At 40.6% G+C, this 17838-nt stretch overlaps 1 protein-coding gene across 3 annotated transcripts in view; it reads right to left on the reverse strand.

Annotated features, from left to right (window-relative positions):
* MVK (mevalonate kinase) overlaps positions 1 to 17838 on the reverse strand; it is a 171635-nt gene that overhangs the window by 87559 nt on the left and 66238 nt on the right. For 2 of the 3 annotated variants that reach the window (XM_078667359.1, XM_078667360.1), the window contains 2 exons: positions 14807 to 14951; positions 1514 to 1669 (listed from right to left, as the gene is read on the reverse strand). In XM_078667359.1, the coding sequence (XP_078523485.1) occupies positions 1514 to 1669; positions 14807 to 14951 (301 nt within the window). The remainder of the gene's footprint in view (positions 1 to 1513; positions 1670 to 14806; positions 14952 to 17838) is intronic. The other variant, XM_078667361.1, reaches the window with a different exon arrangement.

Below are 17838 nucleotides of genomic sequence, written 5' to 3' on the forward strand. Positions count from 1 at the left end.
TCCCCTTTGTGAATGGGTGAGAAAATATTTTTAAGGGCAGACAGTGGTCCCAGGGACCACTGCCTGCCCTTAAAAAATAAAACTGAAAAGTTTCATTTTTCTTTTTTAATGCATCCAGTTTTCCTTTAAGGATAACGGGATGTATTTTTTTTAAACTACTTTATTGAAAAAGCAGTCACAGACATGGTGGTCTGCTGCCTCAACCAGGCCACCATCCCTGTGAGTGCTAGCCATTCCCAATGGAAGCCACCCGGGAATCTGATGGAAGCGCCAGCACAAGTAGTGCAGCCGGTTTAATGAGCGAGGTACGGCGTTATCAGTTTTCACTGAGGAAGCCCTAATTAGGACTTTGTGAGGTACTATTGACCTTACATTCAGTCAATATTCTGATCAAATACCATAGGAGTAGGACATTATTCATCTCCTACATTTTATTCTAGGTCCTGAAGAAAGCCCCAAGACCCCTCAGGGGCACCCCAAGGGGCTGAAACATGTTGACCACCTCTTTAAACGCAAATGACTCATAATAAGGTCCTCTTTGCACAACACTGTTTTTTATACTGTCCACACACACCGAACTGAATAAAGCTACAATTTAGGCTGTGGGAAGATCACCTTTTTAAACCACCTCACATCACCTGAGCACGTACACTTGGCACCTAACCCTGATCACTACTGTAATAACCAATGGTTCCCTTCAGGTGGAGGAAGCATACAAAAAGAAACCCAATGATGATGCTGTCACATATCTGATACAGGCAGAGAATCAAGATAAACCGACACAAGACCCGTTTACATGAAGGAGGGTTTTTTAAGTACTGAAGGTTAGAACACCTGAGCCCTGGTTACAGGTACAAGTGATCCATTCCCCCTTGATTATCATTGACTCTAAGGAAGCTGAATGGATGATAGCGTCTTCTACCTCCCCCCATTTGTGATTTAAATATGGTCTGCTGCCCCAACCAGGCCACAACCCCTGGGAGTGCTAGCCATTCGTAATGGGATCGCAAATTGCGCTTACCTCATGAATATTGATGAGGCATGCAATTTGCGACCCCATTGGGAATCGCAAACAGTGTTTGAGACACTAGTACATTGCATTTCGAGTCACAAAATGCATGCTTCGTACATCTGGCCAAATATGTTCAACTGAAACTCTGGAGAAAACTGGGAATTAGTGTGGGAATCGGGTACAGTATTTCAGATTTCGCCAGTAGCGACCAACTTTCTGTCGATACTCTCTGGGTACACCTTGTAATCCCACTGTAATCCTTCAGAACTTCATGTACCTGTGATAATTGTAGTTTGGGAGTCAACTCATAATGGGCCTTATTTCGTAAATATAACATGGAGAAGAAACCTTGCACAGCACCTGCCAAAATATGTGCACACTTGCCTATGAAGCACTGCTCTTTTTTGGAGGAATCATTCATCTATTCGGTTGTGGATTTAGGTGGAGGGACAGGTTAAAAAAAAACAGTAACAAGAAAGGGGCCATTTTAAGATGTCTTACCTGGCCATGTCTATCCCATCTTCCAAAGGACAACTAATCTGCCCGCTTGTGGTAAGTAAAGCCGCTGCCATGCACACGGAATAAGCAGCACTGGAACCTAAACCTGCTCCCGTAGGCAGCTCGGACCACACCGCTATATCCACGCTTGGCAAGTCTCTACAAAAAATAAAATACAATCTGTATTTACTGAAAACACATTTACTTCTTTCTCCTGCCAGGAAAGTCATAGTCGAGGTTCTTAAGTTTTGGCTTCATAAACCAACATGCTGAATACGTAGGGTGGTGTATGATGATGTCTTCAGCAAAGAAACTCAAGCCTGGACCGAACCATCAATGAAGATACAAGGCCAGAACAAAGAGTTTTTAGGCAGATGTAGACTGATAAGCACCTTACTTACAAAATCACTTTTTTTGCAATGGCCAGACTTCCAGTGCTGCTGTACACGACATAGCGTTCAAGAGAGACCATCACTAGAGAGGATGTAATTAAGGGCCTTGCTTGTGTAAGATCTGCTTTCACCACTTGCCCAAATTGTGTGACTGGGCGAATCACTTCACCTCAGACGATCTCAATTCCCTTACATACAAATATTGGGAGGTCTTAGAAACAGGTGAATCCGCAATAATAAATACTCTAAAGTGAGGGTCCATTTTTTAGTCCCATTAGCCTTATCACTCGTCATCTCCCTTCCCCTAGGCTCTACTACATGACGTAAAACCAAAGCGGATCACACAGCATCCTTTGGCACTGCGGTGGTACTTGTGCAAAAGACTACGTAACTCCGACACAGCAATTCCCCCTGTTCCTTATAATGGGACACGCAGAGGGCAAGCTGCGTTTTTTTACAGAAACCTCTGCTCCGAGCGACTCTCAATTTTTCCAGGTGCATTTCTGCCCATAAAATCCAACCCAGTGCTCCCACACCTGGTAAACCCTTGTGAGGGAACACTGGGCTACATGTGATCTGGCAGAGTGGTAGACCATTAGGGTGGCTGCTCCGACTGACTTGTAATCAGACCCCAGTCAAAGCGTGCTTTCAATCTGTTTTCAGTCAGTGAAACCACAGAAATCATAAATCCATGATAACAGATAATATAAGAAAATGCCTCAAAGCAACACCAAAGAAAACAGAAGGCCTCACAACGTTTAAAAACAATGGAATTCACATTTTTCTGCTCTTCAAAATGTGCAATCCATATTTTCCTGATGCAGGCTGCTAGCCCTTAGGCCATTACTGTAGGTCACTTTGATTAGACATATGAGCTTTCTGTACCATGCTGCAGTACTTAAGCCCCACAGGCATAGTTTGTCCCTCTTTCACAAAATAGCCAGCTCAGCCAGGTGTGACATATGCACTGTAGTGGTAGGGGTAAGTTAGGTGTGGTAGGTTAGGTATGGTATGTAGGCAGGTAGGGGGTAGAGGCATATATGTCAGTGTAGGTATGGTAGGTGAGGTATTTATTATAGGGCATGGCAAGTTAGGTGTGGTAGACACATTCTGGTAGGCAAGCTATTAACGTAATGGTAGTTTTGATAGAGAAGTACATAGGTAAAAATTATAAGAAATCAGTAAGGTTTGGTAGATACAGTAAGCAGGTATGATAGGTTAGGTGTGGTAGGTAGGTTGAATAGGAGACTAGATATGGTAGGTATGAAAGGTATGGAAATGTAGTTATGGCAGGCATTGTAGGTTAGGTAAAGTAGGTTAAGTATAGGTAGGCATTGTTGATACATTTATTAGGTATGATAGGTTAGGTATGGTAGGTTGATTTCATACGTTAGGCTTGGTTGCTTGCTGAGGAAAGCTAGGTATGGTTGGTATGAAAGGTATGGAAATGTAATTATGGCAGGGACCATAGGTTAAGTAAAGTACATTAAGTATAAGTATTAAGTATAAGTAGGCATTGCTGATAAGTTTGTTAGGCATGAAAGGTTAGGTATGGTACATTGGTATCATATGTTAGGTTTGGTTGGTTGGTTAGTTAGTTAGTTGGTATGGTAAACTAGGTATGGTAGGCTAGGTATCGCAGGTTAAGTTTGGGGGTTCATAATTTTTCTCAGATATTTGAACATTCAGTAGTGTACCACGCTCTACAAGTTGCACAATGTAGACCTCTTGCTTAAGAGGTACAAACAAGTACTGTACTTCATAAAGCACACTTTTTTGCTTATAGATCAGTGGTTTAATATATTTAATTCTGCAAACTGTTTATCCTTACAACTTAAGATGTCACAGCATTAAATATAAAAATCTAAGTTCCCTAGGCGTAGAAAAAGAATAAGTTACAATTGTGAGCAGGAGTTCTTCTATTGTAATAACACTAATAATATTTTAAAAAGGCACCTTTGCTGAACAGACTGCTTTACCAGACTTAGGCTGTACCTTCAAATGGAAGTGTTGTGAAATTAGGAAAGAAGATCTAGGGAAAGAGCTTGAGCAGAAACAAGAAAACAAAAAGAGACCGGAGAAATAGTACACAACCATGCAACATCAAATCACAAACGGCAACAAAAGAAGTCAACATCAAAGGGGCAAGTGTACCACTCACCCAATCAAAAGCAAACAGAAATACTCCAGAGGCAAGAACAACAAGAATTGGGGAGGAAAGTGATCCAATAAAGATCAGTGAAAGCCATCCTATCATGAGGAAGGGGCTAACTAAAAGCCCACTGTATGTAGTACTGTATACAACATCGTCTGTGACACAGAACTGAAGTTGTTTGGCAATACCACAAAAAAGGCTACTTAATCCCAAACAGCAAAGTCTAATGGGAGCACAAATGGGAAACAATAACTATCCCCAAAATGCCATGGTCTGGATAGACGGCCCAGCACTGGCAAACCACGAAACACCAGTAAAAAGCTAATGGCTGAAGAGGTCTGACCCAAAGTCCACTCTCATTCTATACTCCTTTACACTTCTTTTTTATGTATTGATGACAAGAGCTCTCACAACAGACATCTAAAGCAGTCTGCAGCGAAACCTTAAAATGGGCCTGTGAATGTAGAGATAGGAAGGTAAACAGACGCAAAACATCATAATATTCATTATAAAACAAGTTGTTTATTTATTATGTGTGAAAAACTGCAGCTGGAATTAAGGTTACATACATTGACTTTTAACTGTACACAGCACTAGCTTAGGCAACATTACATGATGGGTGGTAAGGTCCTCGTGGGCATTAACAAGAGGTGTGGCACACCGGGACCGTACTGATGAGTATTTAAAGGGCAGCAGTGATAGGTGGTGGGAATTTTCCCAAACATTGAGAGCACACATCAACTATAACAGCTAGCTCATGTGCGGGGTGGGGGTGGCTCATTTATGAAAAAAGTGCTGCTCTAAATACAAAGAATCACTTTGCACCTCCGCTTTTGGTGGATGACTTAGTTAACATTTTCTGGGACTCTTTAAATTCAAAATACAACCCAGAGTTGCAGTCATCACTCAATCAAGGAAAGACTGTAATTTTTTTTTATCAAAAGGTTGTGTGTTTCTTCAAGAGTGAGCACTCCACACCTAAAGGACATGCATAAATACCCATCAGCACACGGAATATTGCTGTACCACAGTCAAAGCCATGATAACACAATGAACAAGTTATTTGCATTCTGTAATGTCATACCTGGTAGGGACTCTATCCAGCCACCGAATCTTACCTTAGAATATTTCACAAGTGCTGTAAAGTATTGAGCAGTATCTTTATGCACAGGTGCCTATCTATATAGGCGACACCCAAACGCGCTGACATCAGTTTCTTTACTTGGCTCTTTTTGCACCACAAACATGGAGATACGTCACAAGTCTGATTAAAAAGTGCACCGAAACGAAGGACCTAAAGATAGGAAGACCGGTTACCAGAAACGGGGAGGTTCAGTAAAGAATCTGCGGCTAGACAGAGTCTCTACCAGATAAGGCATTACTGAAGGTAAATAACTTGTCATTCTAATAGAGAGTTCTAGCTGCAGATTTAATTCCTTAGAATAGATACCAAACCAATCCCTCCCCGAAGGTGGGTCTGCAAACTGGTTCCGACTAAATAGTCCTGGAGGACAGAACAAATAAAGTATCATTCACAATGGACGTGACGTGATCGCAGCTTTAACTCTTGTGGAGTGAGCCTGCAAGCCCTCAAAAGGTTGCTTTTTGGCCAGTGCTTAGCATATGTTAACGAAGAATATAATCCATCTGGAGATGGTCTGTTTCCACACTGCTTTTCCCTGCTTAGCCCCAGTGAACCCAAAAAGAACTGATCTTCCATCCAGTGTTCTTTGGTGTGATCAATATACTCTTTTTTTTAGTCCAAGGTTGGAGAGGTGAAGTGGAGCAAAGAAGGTCGCCAGCGTGATGCTTTGACCAACGTAAAAAGGTGTCACTTCATTTGGGGGACAAGAAGCACGGGTGCAGAGAACCAGTATGTCTGTGAAGAATTTGGTATATTAAGGGTGAACAAAAAGACGCCTGCAGCTCGCTGACCCTCCTGGCCGATGTGATGGCCACAAAGAAGACAGTTTTGTTTGTCAGGAGTCTTAGAGGGCAAGGGTTCAAAGGGGGAGCACATTAAGAAGGTTATAACTAAATTAAGGTCCAACTGGGACATAATTAAAGGTTTGGGGGGAAAACACATGCTGAATGCCCTTCAGAAAACATGTCACAACGGATGACTTGAAAAAGGAAGGTTGATCCGGCAACCACAAACAAAAGGTTAGAATGGCTGAAATGTACCCTTAAGCATCAGCAGAGGCCTGGAGCAAGGCCTTGCCAGGTTCAAAACAAAAACAAACAATAACACTTAGAATAAGGGTGCAGAAAGGTGGCCAACATGTTTGTCAGTGCACTAAGCCACATGCATAACCTAGCAGTGGGCATATACAGTCTTTGTAGAGGGATGCCTGGCTAACAAGGTGAATGCTGGGTGGAAGGAAGTTTGTGGCTCCCTGTAGATTCTAGAACTTTCCCTTTCATAAATGTGAGGAAAATGTGTGCTTTTAATCAAAGTTTTAGGTTTGTAAGGGAATCTAGGAAAAAATAAAGAATCTGGTGAGAGCAACTCAACTGACCCAACCCTGGATTCCTCTAGGTGTCTAGTTTTAAAAATGCGGAGGTTTGCTTGGTTTACCTTGGCACCACCTGAGCTAAGGCCCACAATTCACTGCTACCCACACTGGAAAAAGGGATCAGTTTTCAATAGAAAAATGTGATTCGTAAATGTTGAATTTTGACCCATTTCCTTTCACAGGCAATAGGCCTACCCACACAAGTGACATACTATTTTTATCATAAGACATGTGGAAATATAGAATAGTAGACCATTTATTATTACCTATTGGATTTTGCTGCATTTATATCTTACAAATGTTAGCCAGTGTTTATGTAAACACACATTGGGAAAATGTCTTCTAAATTACATGCTAGTATGGGTACCCCGAAATTCAGAGATTTACTAATAATCACTGCTCCAAAACTCCATACATTGTGCCCATTCCAGAAATACATAGGTTTACTTGATACCCATTGTTCACTCTACATATTTTACTATATGAATTGGCCTATACTCGGTACACAAAAAAAAAGGATCGTATGGAGAGTTTTTGGATCTGGGTACCTCGGGTTCTTGGAAAAACTACAAAAACTATATAGCTCCGCAACCAGAATGGTCCAATGATATATTGATTTTGTAAATCAGCCATTGTGCAAAAATTACAGATGAAAACTTCACGAATGGCAGTTTTTTCTACTCATTTTCAATATTTCTTTATTTCAACAGTTAGTTTCTTTAGGAAAACTTGAAGGGATCTACACATCGCTGAATTCAGAATTTTGTCTGCTTTCAAGACATCTATAGCTTTCCTGGATCATGGGTTTCATACTGGTTGCAACTCAAAACAGAAGTAGGTTAAAGCACAAAACAAATGGGCTACCTCTTTGAAAAATACCAAAACTGTGCTAAAAACATTTTTTTTTCAGCTTGCATTTTCCTCAAAGCTGAGAATAACGGATTTTAGCACAATAAACTTGTTTGTTGATTACATTTTTAGCCAAATAACAGAAACGTTTATGCCCAGCACTTTTTTCCTATTTCCCCCTCCCCCCCCAAAATAAACCTATATTTTGCTTATTTTCTTGGTCCCCTCCAGGGAAATCCACAAACCCTGCGTACCCTTAGAATCCACAGAATGTTGGGAAAAAAGGACGCAAATTTGGCATGAATTATGTGGAATAGAAGTTATGGAGCCTAAGCAAAAAGGATGAAAAGGGGCTCAGCACCCTTAGTGTTGGGTTTGGGAGAAGCCCCGGCAGTTAAGAGGTTAATATCCCCAGGGGTGGAGCTTCAGGGCGGGTATTACACTCCCCTAACAAATGTATTATTTAAAAAATAGTTGGGTACAGGAGCTTTCCGTCGAGTATGTTAAGGTATCTGTCAGATTTGATTGCATCTGGGATTTTTTTTTTTAAAACACACACACACTTTCTGTTTTGAAGGTCTTAAAGCATGGTTCTAATTTACAAAATACTGTATTTTAAGTACCCCTCAAGATCCGAACTCGTTTCCCTTTCTACTCGCCCTTAAACCCCTCAAGCATTGCTTCTAATAGGATGATTAACATTATATGCCGGCGAGATTGTCAGAAAATCTGATTGCTACGCGCCCCCTCCCCATGTCTTACTGACCAAGCAACGCCCCTGAATCTTCTTGCAACAACCCTCCACTCTCTTGCGTCAGTCTTGTGCCCTTCTTTTCTCCTGCCACCTCTCCTTGCTGCTTTTATATCCATGTTCCATTTGCCTTCTCTCACACTCACTCGGAAGCAGGAGGGAAGAGGGTGTGACAGCCGGTTTCATGAGCTCAGTGAAAAAAAGTGCTTTTACTCCTAGATAGCCAGCCCTATTAGCTTTGCCAATGCTAGTTTTATTTTATTGTTTTACTTTGAAGGAGTACAAAAAAGGTGTCTCCTTACTCACCTCCACGCCCAGAAAGGAACAAATACATGTTTTCCCTTTCTCTTTTTACACAGCTAAAATAAGGAATGAAAAAGCACACATTACAGATTCAGCCAAAGTAAATAAAGTAAAGCGTTGATCTATCAGCATTGCATGAAACATCTGACATTTTCAAATTATATCCAGATGACATACTTTCAGCAAAGAGGCAAAGAGGTGTTCCACGCAGTCATAATTTATAAATGCATTTCGTGTTGGCACTTTTAATAAATGGTCTCTTCTACTGTCTAGATGCCTTATTTCAGAACTATGAAAAACAAAATAAAAATTGTGTTTGAGAACTGTTGTTTTAAATAATGTAATTTCTCATGAAGTATAGCTTTTGAAAAACATTTTAGAGTCAAACGTGCTATAAATGTATTTTATGAGAGTATTTTATGAGAGTATACTTGTAGGTCTTTTGGGAGACACCGTAATGGATTTTCAGAGGCAGAAATATTACTGTAAAGTCAACTCTAATAAATTGTTTTTCAATCTACCAACTCTGAAAGCCAAATGTGATGCTATTTGCTAGGTTCATGTTCTACAGACTAATATTACTGATAAGAATAAAAGACTAAAAAACATACAACTATTCTTTAAAAAATAAATGTGTGCAATCTGTATGAATATAAACACCCACATACATCCAAGAGCGAGAGTGTGAATATGGTCTTCAAGACTTGAGTCAGGTGACATCAAATACCACGAGACCGAAGACAGAGTATGTTGTAGATGTCACCAGAACCCCGAAAGGGAAATATAAGACCATATTATATAGGTTACGCATAATGTATTTTTATAATATATTTTTATTTTGGGAAAGGTGTTTTTTCAACCTAATGAAAATGATGAAACAGAAGAAAAGCACTGTCATATACAATTTGGTCGTGTGCAGAAAATAATTATAATTATGTAGCTAAGATAGAGAATTGTAAATAAACCACCCCTTGGCAAGGTTTAAAACATTCAGTCTGTAGAAGCTATAGACTATTGAAGATGTTCTCATAAAGGAACAACTAACAATGGGCACTGATTAAAATTAGAACATTGGAATGTTGAGCACTCCATTGAAGACCATGGAACACTCCGGGCGTCTATTGGATGCACCGAGAGGCCTTTGTTTTACTAATTAGAATGTTCTGCCCTCTAGGGGCTGAATGTTCTAATAGCCTTAGAGCCACCACTCCTCCCCCCGTAGCAGGGCCTCAGGCTTTTAACAGTGGAGTGGGCCTTTAAGGATGGAGCTGGCCTTTTATGACTGGTAGAGCCCACTACAAACGGCTCTAAGGCTATATTAGAATGTTTAGGTTTTGTTGACTTTTCATAATTAAATAGTTGATAAAACAACAGATAGTGGTTAGGCTGCTATGTGATTCTGTGGCTGTGGAATAATGGGTTTACTGCATTTGCCACATCATTTGCAAATTTCAACAGAAAATTTTGTTTCCAACTCAAATGGATCAGACAGTACTGCTAGAGAATGTGCCATATCGTCCAGCATAATTCAGTCATTTTCTGCAGCACAATACTAGTTGCAGATACAATGATAAAGCTGTGACGAGTGGTTCGGGGGTTGTCATTATGATGACAAAATAAATATTTCATAGTGACTTGTGAAGTATTTTTCATATTTCCCAGGGCATTGAGAAATACGAGTTTTATACTCCTGCTGCTGTGCAACAAAATCACCACGACAAGTAAAAAGTATAGATATGTACAATATATACGTAGCTGCATAGAGTGTGATATGCTGTGTATTACCACTGTTGTGTGTGCAACAGGACCATGGTTCACGAAGAGCAAAGCCTCAAGTGAGTTATGATGCCACTCCCCTCCCTCAAAGGTAATACATAGCATACAACAAAGTAAATAAATTACATTTATGCACTGAGGTAAAATTATATTGCATAGGCTTAGTGCCAAGTAGCAGATGACACCCTTGCTGTAAATGTTGGTAATGAGTTTTCTCAATGGGGCATGAGGATTGGCAACGTATAGTCAATGGCCCTCATGGAATTCTGAGTTTTTGGGGGGGATGGACTTCAACTGGGTTGCAAGTTGCCAGGCTTCCAAGTAGCACGAGATAAAAAGAACGTCAGTCTTGCCGTTTTTGGTCTTCAGGCTAGTATAAGCATCCGAATCTGCTCCTAAGGCACTGTTTTCAACCTTGTTCTAGGTCTTTTAGAATCTGCTGTGCTTGGGTACAGTATTGATGAGCTCTCAGGTACAGCTAGTTCTAGCAGGGGCTAGAACCTTTCTTGTTGAAAGTGTTCTTCATGGTCAGGGTACAGCAATACTCTGTCAATTAATGAGTATGTTACTTGGGGGAAAAGAGTGTAGGGAGTGTGATGGGAGATTAATCCTGGTGGAGAAGGGAGGTGCCTCAACCGCACTGACTGCACATATTAAGTGAGCATATAATTTATAATAAATATGCTGTACAAATACTCCGGATACCCTTTTGAAGGCAGTGGACGTTTAGGATTACAGTGGGTGAGCTGGTGTAGTTGCCCTGGTCTTCGTTATCCTAGAAAAGAATGGTTTGCATAGGATAAAATATTCTTGGTAAAAAAAAAATTTTTTAAAAAGAGGGTTTACTTCCTGTTTCTGCGGTCATGCGGCGTGAAGCACTATCAGAAATCCAACTCAGAGTTCGACATAGAAAACAGGCAGGTTACTTCCAAAGTAAAAAGTTTAAGCATATAAGTTCTCACCTATAATGGCAGCTCGCATCATATTAGATTTCAAACGTGATCCTAATGTCCTAGTGATGTATTTCTCCGATTGGTCTAATCTTTACTTTGAGCCAGAACTTTCTTTTAATATCATCAAATACCCAGATTGTAGATCGACTTACTTTGACTACATTCAGTCTCTCTCTATGCTCGCAACGTCTGGCCAGCACTCAAATGTTTGAGTAGGCACGGTCTCTACTAGTGACCTCGATATTAACACTGGAGTATTTGTACTTAGAGTAACAATTTTTTGGGGTAGAACGTCATGCAATTTTTTTGTTTTGGTCAAACTCGAAAATTCTGCACCATAGGTGCAAAGTTGCTTCACTTTACTATCATTACTCCTGGAAGGTGTACTTAATACTCGTTCCAAACTCTCACCATTCTGTTGACTGTTATCCCTTCCCCTTTGTTCACTGTATTAGCATATCCTTTCTATACAAAGTAAGGAAGGTAACTTTGTAACAATGGTGCTCAATTATTTTTAAATTCTCAAACCTTCGGATTAGGTATTTTCTTTAGTTACATATTTCGCCTGAGACATTATTATAGGATTTAATCAGATAATGTTAATTTGTTCACTTAAGTTTCTCTGCAGTGTGCCTTTGTTTAGTAGAGTAAATGTTGTAGTTAATTTTCAGTCCCTGCAAAACAAAAGTTACCTGCTTATAGCCAGACAGTATTTTTCTTCATCCTATCTTTAGAGTATCAGAGGTGGTTGATGTACATGCTAATACAACAATGGTGCCATAAAGCAACTTTACTTAACACCAGAGATTGTAAACTTTGTCTACAGGCCATAAACAAGGTAAGTCAAGAGTGGGTTTGTTGTGTGCTTCACTTTGGTTTTGGCCAGGCCGTTTGACGATCAAAAGCTGTGAGTAATCAAGAAAGACTGTGAAACTAAGGTCTTTCCCCTCATGCGCATATTTCATGACAATGTACAAAAGCATTAAAGCGTGGCCAACAGTGCACAAGTCATTCCTGGAAATACTCTGGCATGCTGTTTTATTCGATTGTCTTAGAGCCAAACTTCTAACAGGAGTTAATTTGGTGAACAGTTTTGCTTGAGGGTCAAGCAAATTGAGGGCCCTAACTGAACCTTAGTCATCTGCAGCGACCTCACTAAACAAGCAATTATTAAACTGTTTGCCCATAAACCCAATAAAGTGTATGTACTGAATAAAAGGACTATTTGAAAAGTTGTAGGGCCTGATTAAGATCTTGGTGGATGGGATACTCGGTCACAAACATGATGGATATCTCGTCTGCCATATTACAAGTTCCATTGGATATAATGGAATTGTAATTTGGCAGACGGGATATCCGTCACGTTTGTGACCGAATAACCCTGTCCGCCAAGATTGTAATTAGGCCCTTAATCATGGACTGCTTGACTGTCGAAACTCCTCCATAGCAGTTACACTTCAGATCATCCTAAATCAAACATGTCTTTGATTAAATTATCCTCTATCTCACAGTGCTGATAAATTATAGTAATGCCTCCTGGTTGTTAATCGTCATCTATTGCTTCCCAGGACATCATTACCCTGATTCTCCTCCAACTTTCTTTACCCTAGATCAATGAAGTGTCAAGATTATCAAGAAGACTTAGAATCATAAACCATGTCTAGTTAAACATCAGGTATTTAACAAAAGAGCAAGGAGTCGTGGAGAGTCAGGAGTTGCGTACAAATTCACAATATAGCAAAATGTATTTTTGTAATACGTAATAGTATTTAAAGACCTCAACAAAAATATCAGTAATGATTGCTAAGCAAACTTGTTGATGTAGTAGTTTCAAGTGGGACTGTTGCTCTATGATTCTGAAGCTAATTCATATTGTTACTCCATAGATGCGTGTTACCAGTGTGAATCACAATGCCTGAGAAGATTTGAGATAATTAGACTTTTGTGTTTGAAACCATACGTTTCGATTGATGAGATCTCTTTAAAAATCTTCATGATGAGTTTGTTGGTTTTCAATATCAGGATACAGAACGATGCAACATAATAGGTCGTTAGATACTCATGTTATCACGTATTACTATAGCCAAGACATTAAAATATACTCTATTTTTTGTCTACTAATCCAGTTTTAATTAAACTTTATTCTCTTCCTTACATTACTTGTGTTCCTATATCATGTCTGCTTTTCTTCTTTCATTTTGCATTTCCGCCTTCTTCTGGTTTTGGTTTTCTGCCCATACGCTGCTCTTCCAAGCACAGTATTATTTGATGTTCTGCTCTCGCTCTATTCTGGCCTTAAGGCATACTGAGTATTGAACTCAGAATCCGCTTCGCTGGTCCTCACAAACCATTGTTTCCTGTGTTAGGATGGGCACATTTAAATTCACATTAAAAGTGCAGCATCAAGACTTTTCCAAAACTGTATATTTACTTGGATGTTGTGCCATAATCTTTGCTATATTTATTTATTGTAATCTCTACATATATCTTTTTGCAGCCCTGAAAAAGCGGTTTTCTATTCTGCAAAACACGAGCTGACAAGTTCAGAGTTTGTATGATTCTAAGACTTGTGTATATACTATGTACCTTAGGTTCGAATGCTTATATCTACAAATAAATGTCACAATGTATGAAATCCTAGGACTGAGATTTTGTTTTGTATATATGAACTAATTGGCTATGTCTCTAAATACAATTACATATTACAAAAACAAATGTTGCTGTATTGTGAATATGTATGTAACTCCTGACTTCTCACGACTCCTGGCTCTTTTGTAAACATATGTGTCAGAAGGATAAACTGACATAGTGTGCGAGTGCGCAGGGCCATGGACTCGGATTATCCAGTGCTGTTTTAAAGTAAAGGCATTGGTTAATATATTGAATTCAACAAAGTGGTTTCTGAAGCATGGTCAAACTGATGTATTTGTCACTCGGGGTAAAGATGATCACTGGGATTTTTCCAAATTGGCAAGCTCTTAAGTAGTCTTACTTCACTAAATGAACTAACAACCACATCCTGCTACCCCCTTAGACAGCAGGTGGTTTATTGCCAAATACCACCACCTAGAGAATGGTAGCCTCCTGATGGTGCTGGATTATAAAAGGAGGTATGATTATTCAATCGTTGCACCCCCACTCTACTCCCACTTTACTGTAGCTGGGTTGCATCATTAACCAACCACCCCAACATAACACTTTTTACAGCCTATTTGTGCTCGGACAGACAAGCCTAACAAAGGAGTACCACTTTGTTTACTTGACTAATAGATCTTGCTCGGCATCCAAAGGGGCATCTGCCCCCCCAACTCCCACCCGGTAACAAAAAGACTAGAAATAGCAAAGACAATGCATACCAAATGCAATTTAGGGCCAGAAGAGAGGCTAATGCAAACAAAGAAATTAGCAACATTCACCATGAAGGTACGGCAAGTATAGGATAGAAAAAGGTCAGAGAGGCTCAAGTAGATGGTGAGGGGAGAGTAACAAATGAGGGCCAGGGAGACAATAATTTCAAAAGAGCGCATATAACTGGCTATTTAAACTATTCAACAACATATGTACAAACACAAATTACTTTCACAAACAAAACGATATGTACCTCTCACAGATTGATAAATATAAAAAGAGAAAGGCCAGTACAGCAAGGCTCTCGGTGTCGACAGATTCCTTTGAAAATCCAGCAAACTCTTTCAGTTTTTCCATTTCCTTTGGGTGAGGGGATATAGGTTCATCATTCATACGAACTGTAGGAAAATACATATTACTAGTAAGAAAGATTCACCACAAAGTTTCCATTTAACAGAAAACAAAAGATCTTGCTTAAGAAAACAAGGGGGGTCTACACCACTGCACTGTGAGCAGGACTACCTTACATGGTTCCAGATTATATAAAAATAACTTGGAGCAGTTGCAGGTGATAATTAGAGCAAAGTCAGGATTCTCACACTTCAAGATAAAGCATAGTCATTTTTTCAGCACTGCAATGTACAAATATTGGAGTTGTCAAGGACAGTCAAAGCAGCCTGGATGAAAACTATCTTCCGCTGTTGGTGAGTTAATATTTGCGGTCAGGATCGGGAATTGGGACTGTTACAGCAGTTGCAGCAGGGAACAGGAGGACCTCCATGAGGCATGTGTTAGAAGCAAGTAGGCAGAGTATGTGTGTGTGGCAAGGGTGGGTGGCTGTAAGAGAAAATTGTCAAGAGCCAAAGCGAGGACAGAAATAAATAAAGTGGGATGGGGTAAGAGTAGATTGATGAAGGAATGAGAGTTAAAATGGGCGATGGAGGAAGAGAGCAGGAAGGATAACTGGTTTGGTGAAATAGAGATGGGAATAGTGTGGAGAGAGCCAGCCAATCCCTATGAAGCCAATGATCTCAGGCAGGGGGTCTCCAACGAGTAGCTACGGCGCTACAGGCAGCTCACCAGCACACTTGTATTCGATCTTAGAAGTAAAGCTGAGCCCAGTATCTCATTCAGAGGGTGTGTGAATATGAAAGAAGACAGCGCTGCTCATCTCAAGGCCCTTAGAAGGGCAACAAGACAAACCAATGTCATGGCCTCATAATAAGACTCATTTACTAGGTCAGCCTTTGCGGTCTGCAACATGACTATCTTTACATTCAATTTACTTACGTCACAAGGAGATTGGCCATATTGTAGGCCATGCTGTACCAGTCACACTGTGTGTGAACAAAAAACCTTGAAAGAAGAGAGCCAGAGGTAGCCTGAGCAGTAACCAGTGCTGGCCCACCGAAGCGTGGGACTGAAGTAGCCACAGTGAAAATGTGTTAGTAGGGAGCATGATCAGCCAAAAAGCTGAGTAGGGCAGAGTGTGGATCCAGGGATAAGACAATTAAGAGCCTTCTGTGCATTCATTTGTGTGTTTATGCATATGTGCATGTTTGAGAGTGTGAGGCATTGTGTCCCTCCCTTCCTAATAAAAAGTGTTATCTCCATGGAAGCGGCACCTGATGTTAAGGAACATTAAGGCCATCTACGTTGGGTGCTTTTGGTCTAGATGTGGCGTACTGGAACCTGTGACATATTAAGAGCATGACTAGTCTACCTCTAGCCATCCCAGACATAATGGTGGTTGACCATTGCATAATAATGGCCATGACCAATATACGTTGGGCATCTTGGCCATTAAGGTGCCAGCCTTGGCAAAATGGCCGCCCTGGTATAAAGGTGGGCATTACTGCCACATTACAGGCATAATTGGTGTTATGGTGTTATGGTGAGCATCCATGGCCTAGCATTGTGATACTTGGGCATTTGAAGAGCAATATGTACATACGATTCATTTGTACACGAGTACATAAAATAACAAATTGTGTACTTCACCCATAACAATGAAAACAGATATTTTGAAGGCAATAATTATGCTTAAGGAAAGTTTTTTCCTGGAAAACTGAGTTTGTTGGCCCAAAATGGAAAGTGGTATTTGATTGAAAAATGTGTATTTTCAGGAACTGATCTGCTGATAAAGACATAAGGTTGCAATTCCAAAACACATTTAAAGTCGATAGTCGAATGATAATAAAAGAGGCGTTAGAGAGACTTATTGCTGTGGCTATGTCCTTCTGCAAGAGGGCATGTGATGCTTTGGCTATTATTTCATTAGCAAGGTCGAGGACATATTTAATATGAATAAGCTTTTTTGGGGTATTTCTGCATAGATGTTTTGGTGCTCACTTCAGATAATCCTGCTTGTGCTGGTCATAGTGTAATTTTAACATATATGGTCAGTGTTTTATAGTGCGAGTAGCTTTTCTTGAACAGAAGCAGCTCTCACTACAGAACAAGTCATAAAGGCACAGTTGCAATGCATGGCGCAGATATGGCCAGAAGCTATTTCTTGTAGAACTTAGCTGGAGGGGATCCAGGCACAATTTTGAGAGTAGCGCAAGCTAGCTATACGATATCTCGGTCAGAGACCCCCATGGCAGACAGGGGAGACTGGACTCCAATTGTGACGGAGCCTTTTGCAATTGGTGTCCCGTGACCCTGTACAGTGGATTCGCCAAATGAGAACAACATACCCCTTTTTAAGCACTTGGCTAGCAGGGTAGCGAGGCAGGGTAGCGAGGCAGAATAGTCCAAGGCTTACTCTGAGGAGGTGCTGTGAGCTATACACTCAGAATTCAGCAAAGCAACAACACTTAATAATTCACTGTTTAGCTAGTGCTATTTCTTTTTAAAAGGATAAGTACTTTATTACACACATTAAGTAATACTATGCACAAACCATAAAAGAATGGCAGGTAGAAATGCCTATGGTCAAACCTTCCAAAAAGGCTGCCAAACCAGGGGCATGGCCAGCAAGCCAATATGGCAGAAGTGTAAATCTGCATCTCCACTCTAACTCCCTACCATCCCTGTCATCCTGCTCAGCTGACAAGTGTCTGGGTCCCGGCTCTCCTCCTGTGGTAGTTGTAACCACGGCAAAGACTATGGGGAAGGGTCCCCTCTGAGTGGCCGGTGGCCCAATCGCGAGTCCAGAGCACCGGATGAAGATTCACTTAGATGGCGGCTGGTGCATCTAGAGCCAACTCCCCGTGAGAGGACACAATGAAGGGCCATGCGCACCCATGCCTTGCCTGCCCCCTGATTGGGGCAGAATCAAAG

This window comes from Lissotriton helveticus, chromosome 11, assembly GCF_964261635.1.
Source record: "Lissotriton helveticus chromosome 11, aLisHel1.1, whole genome shotgun sequence".
Classification (NCBI taxonomy): domain Eukaryota; kingdom Metazoa; phylum Chordata; class Amphibia; order Caudata; family Salamandridae; genus Lissotriton; species Lissotriton helveticus.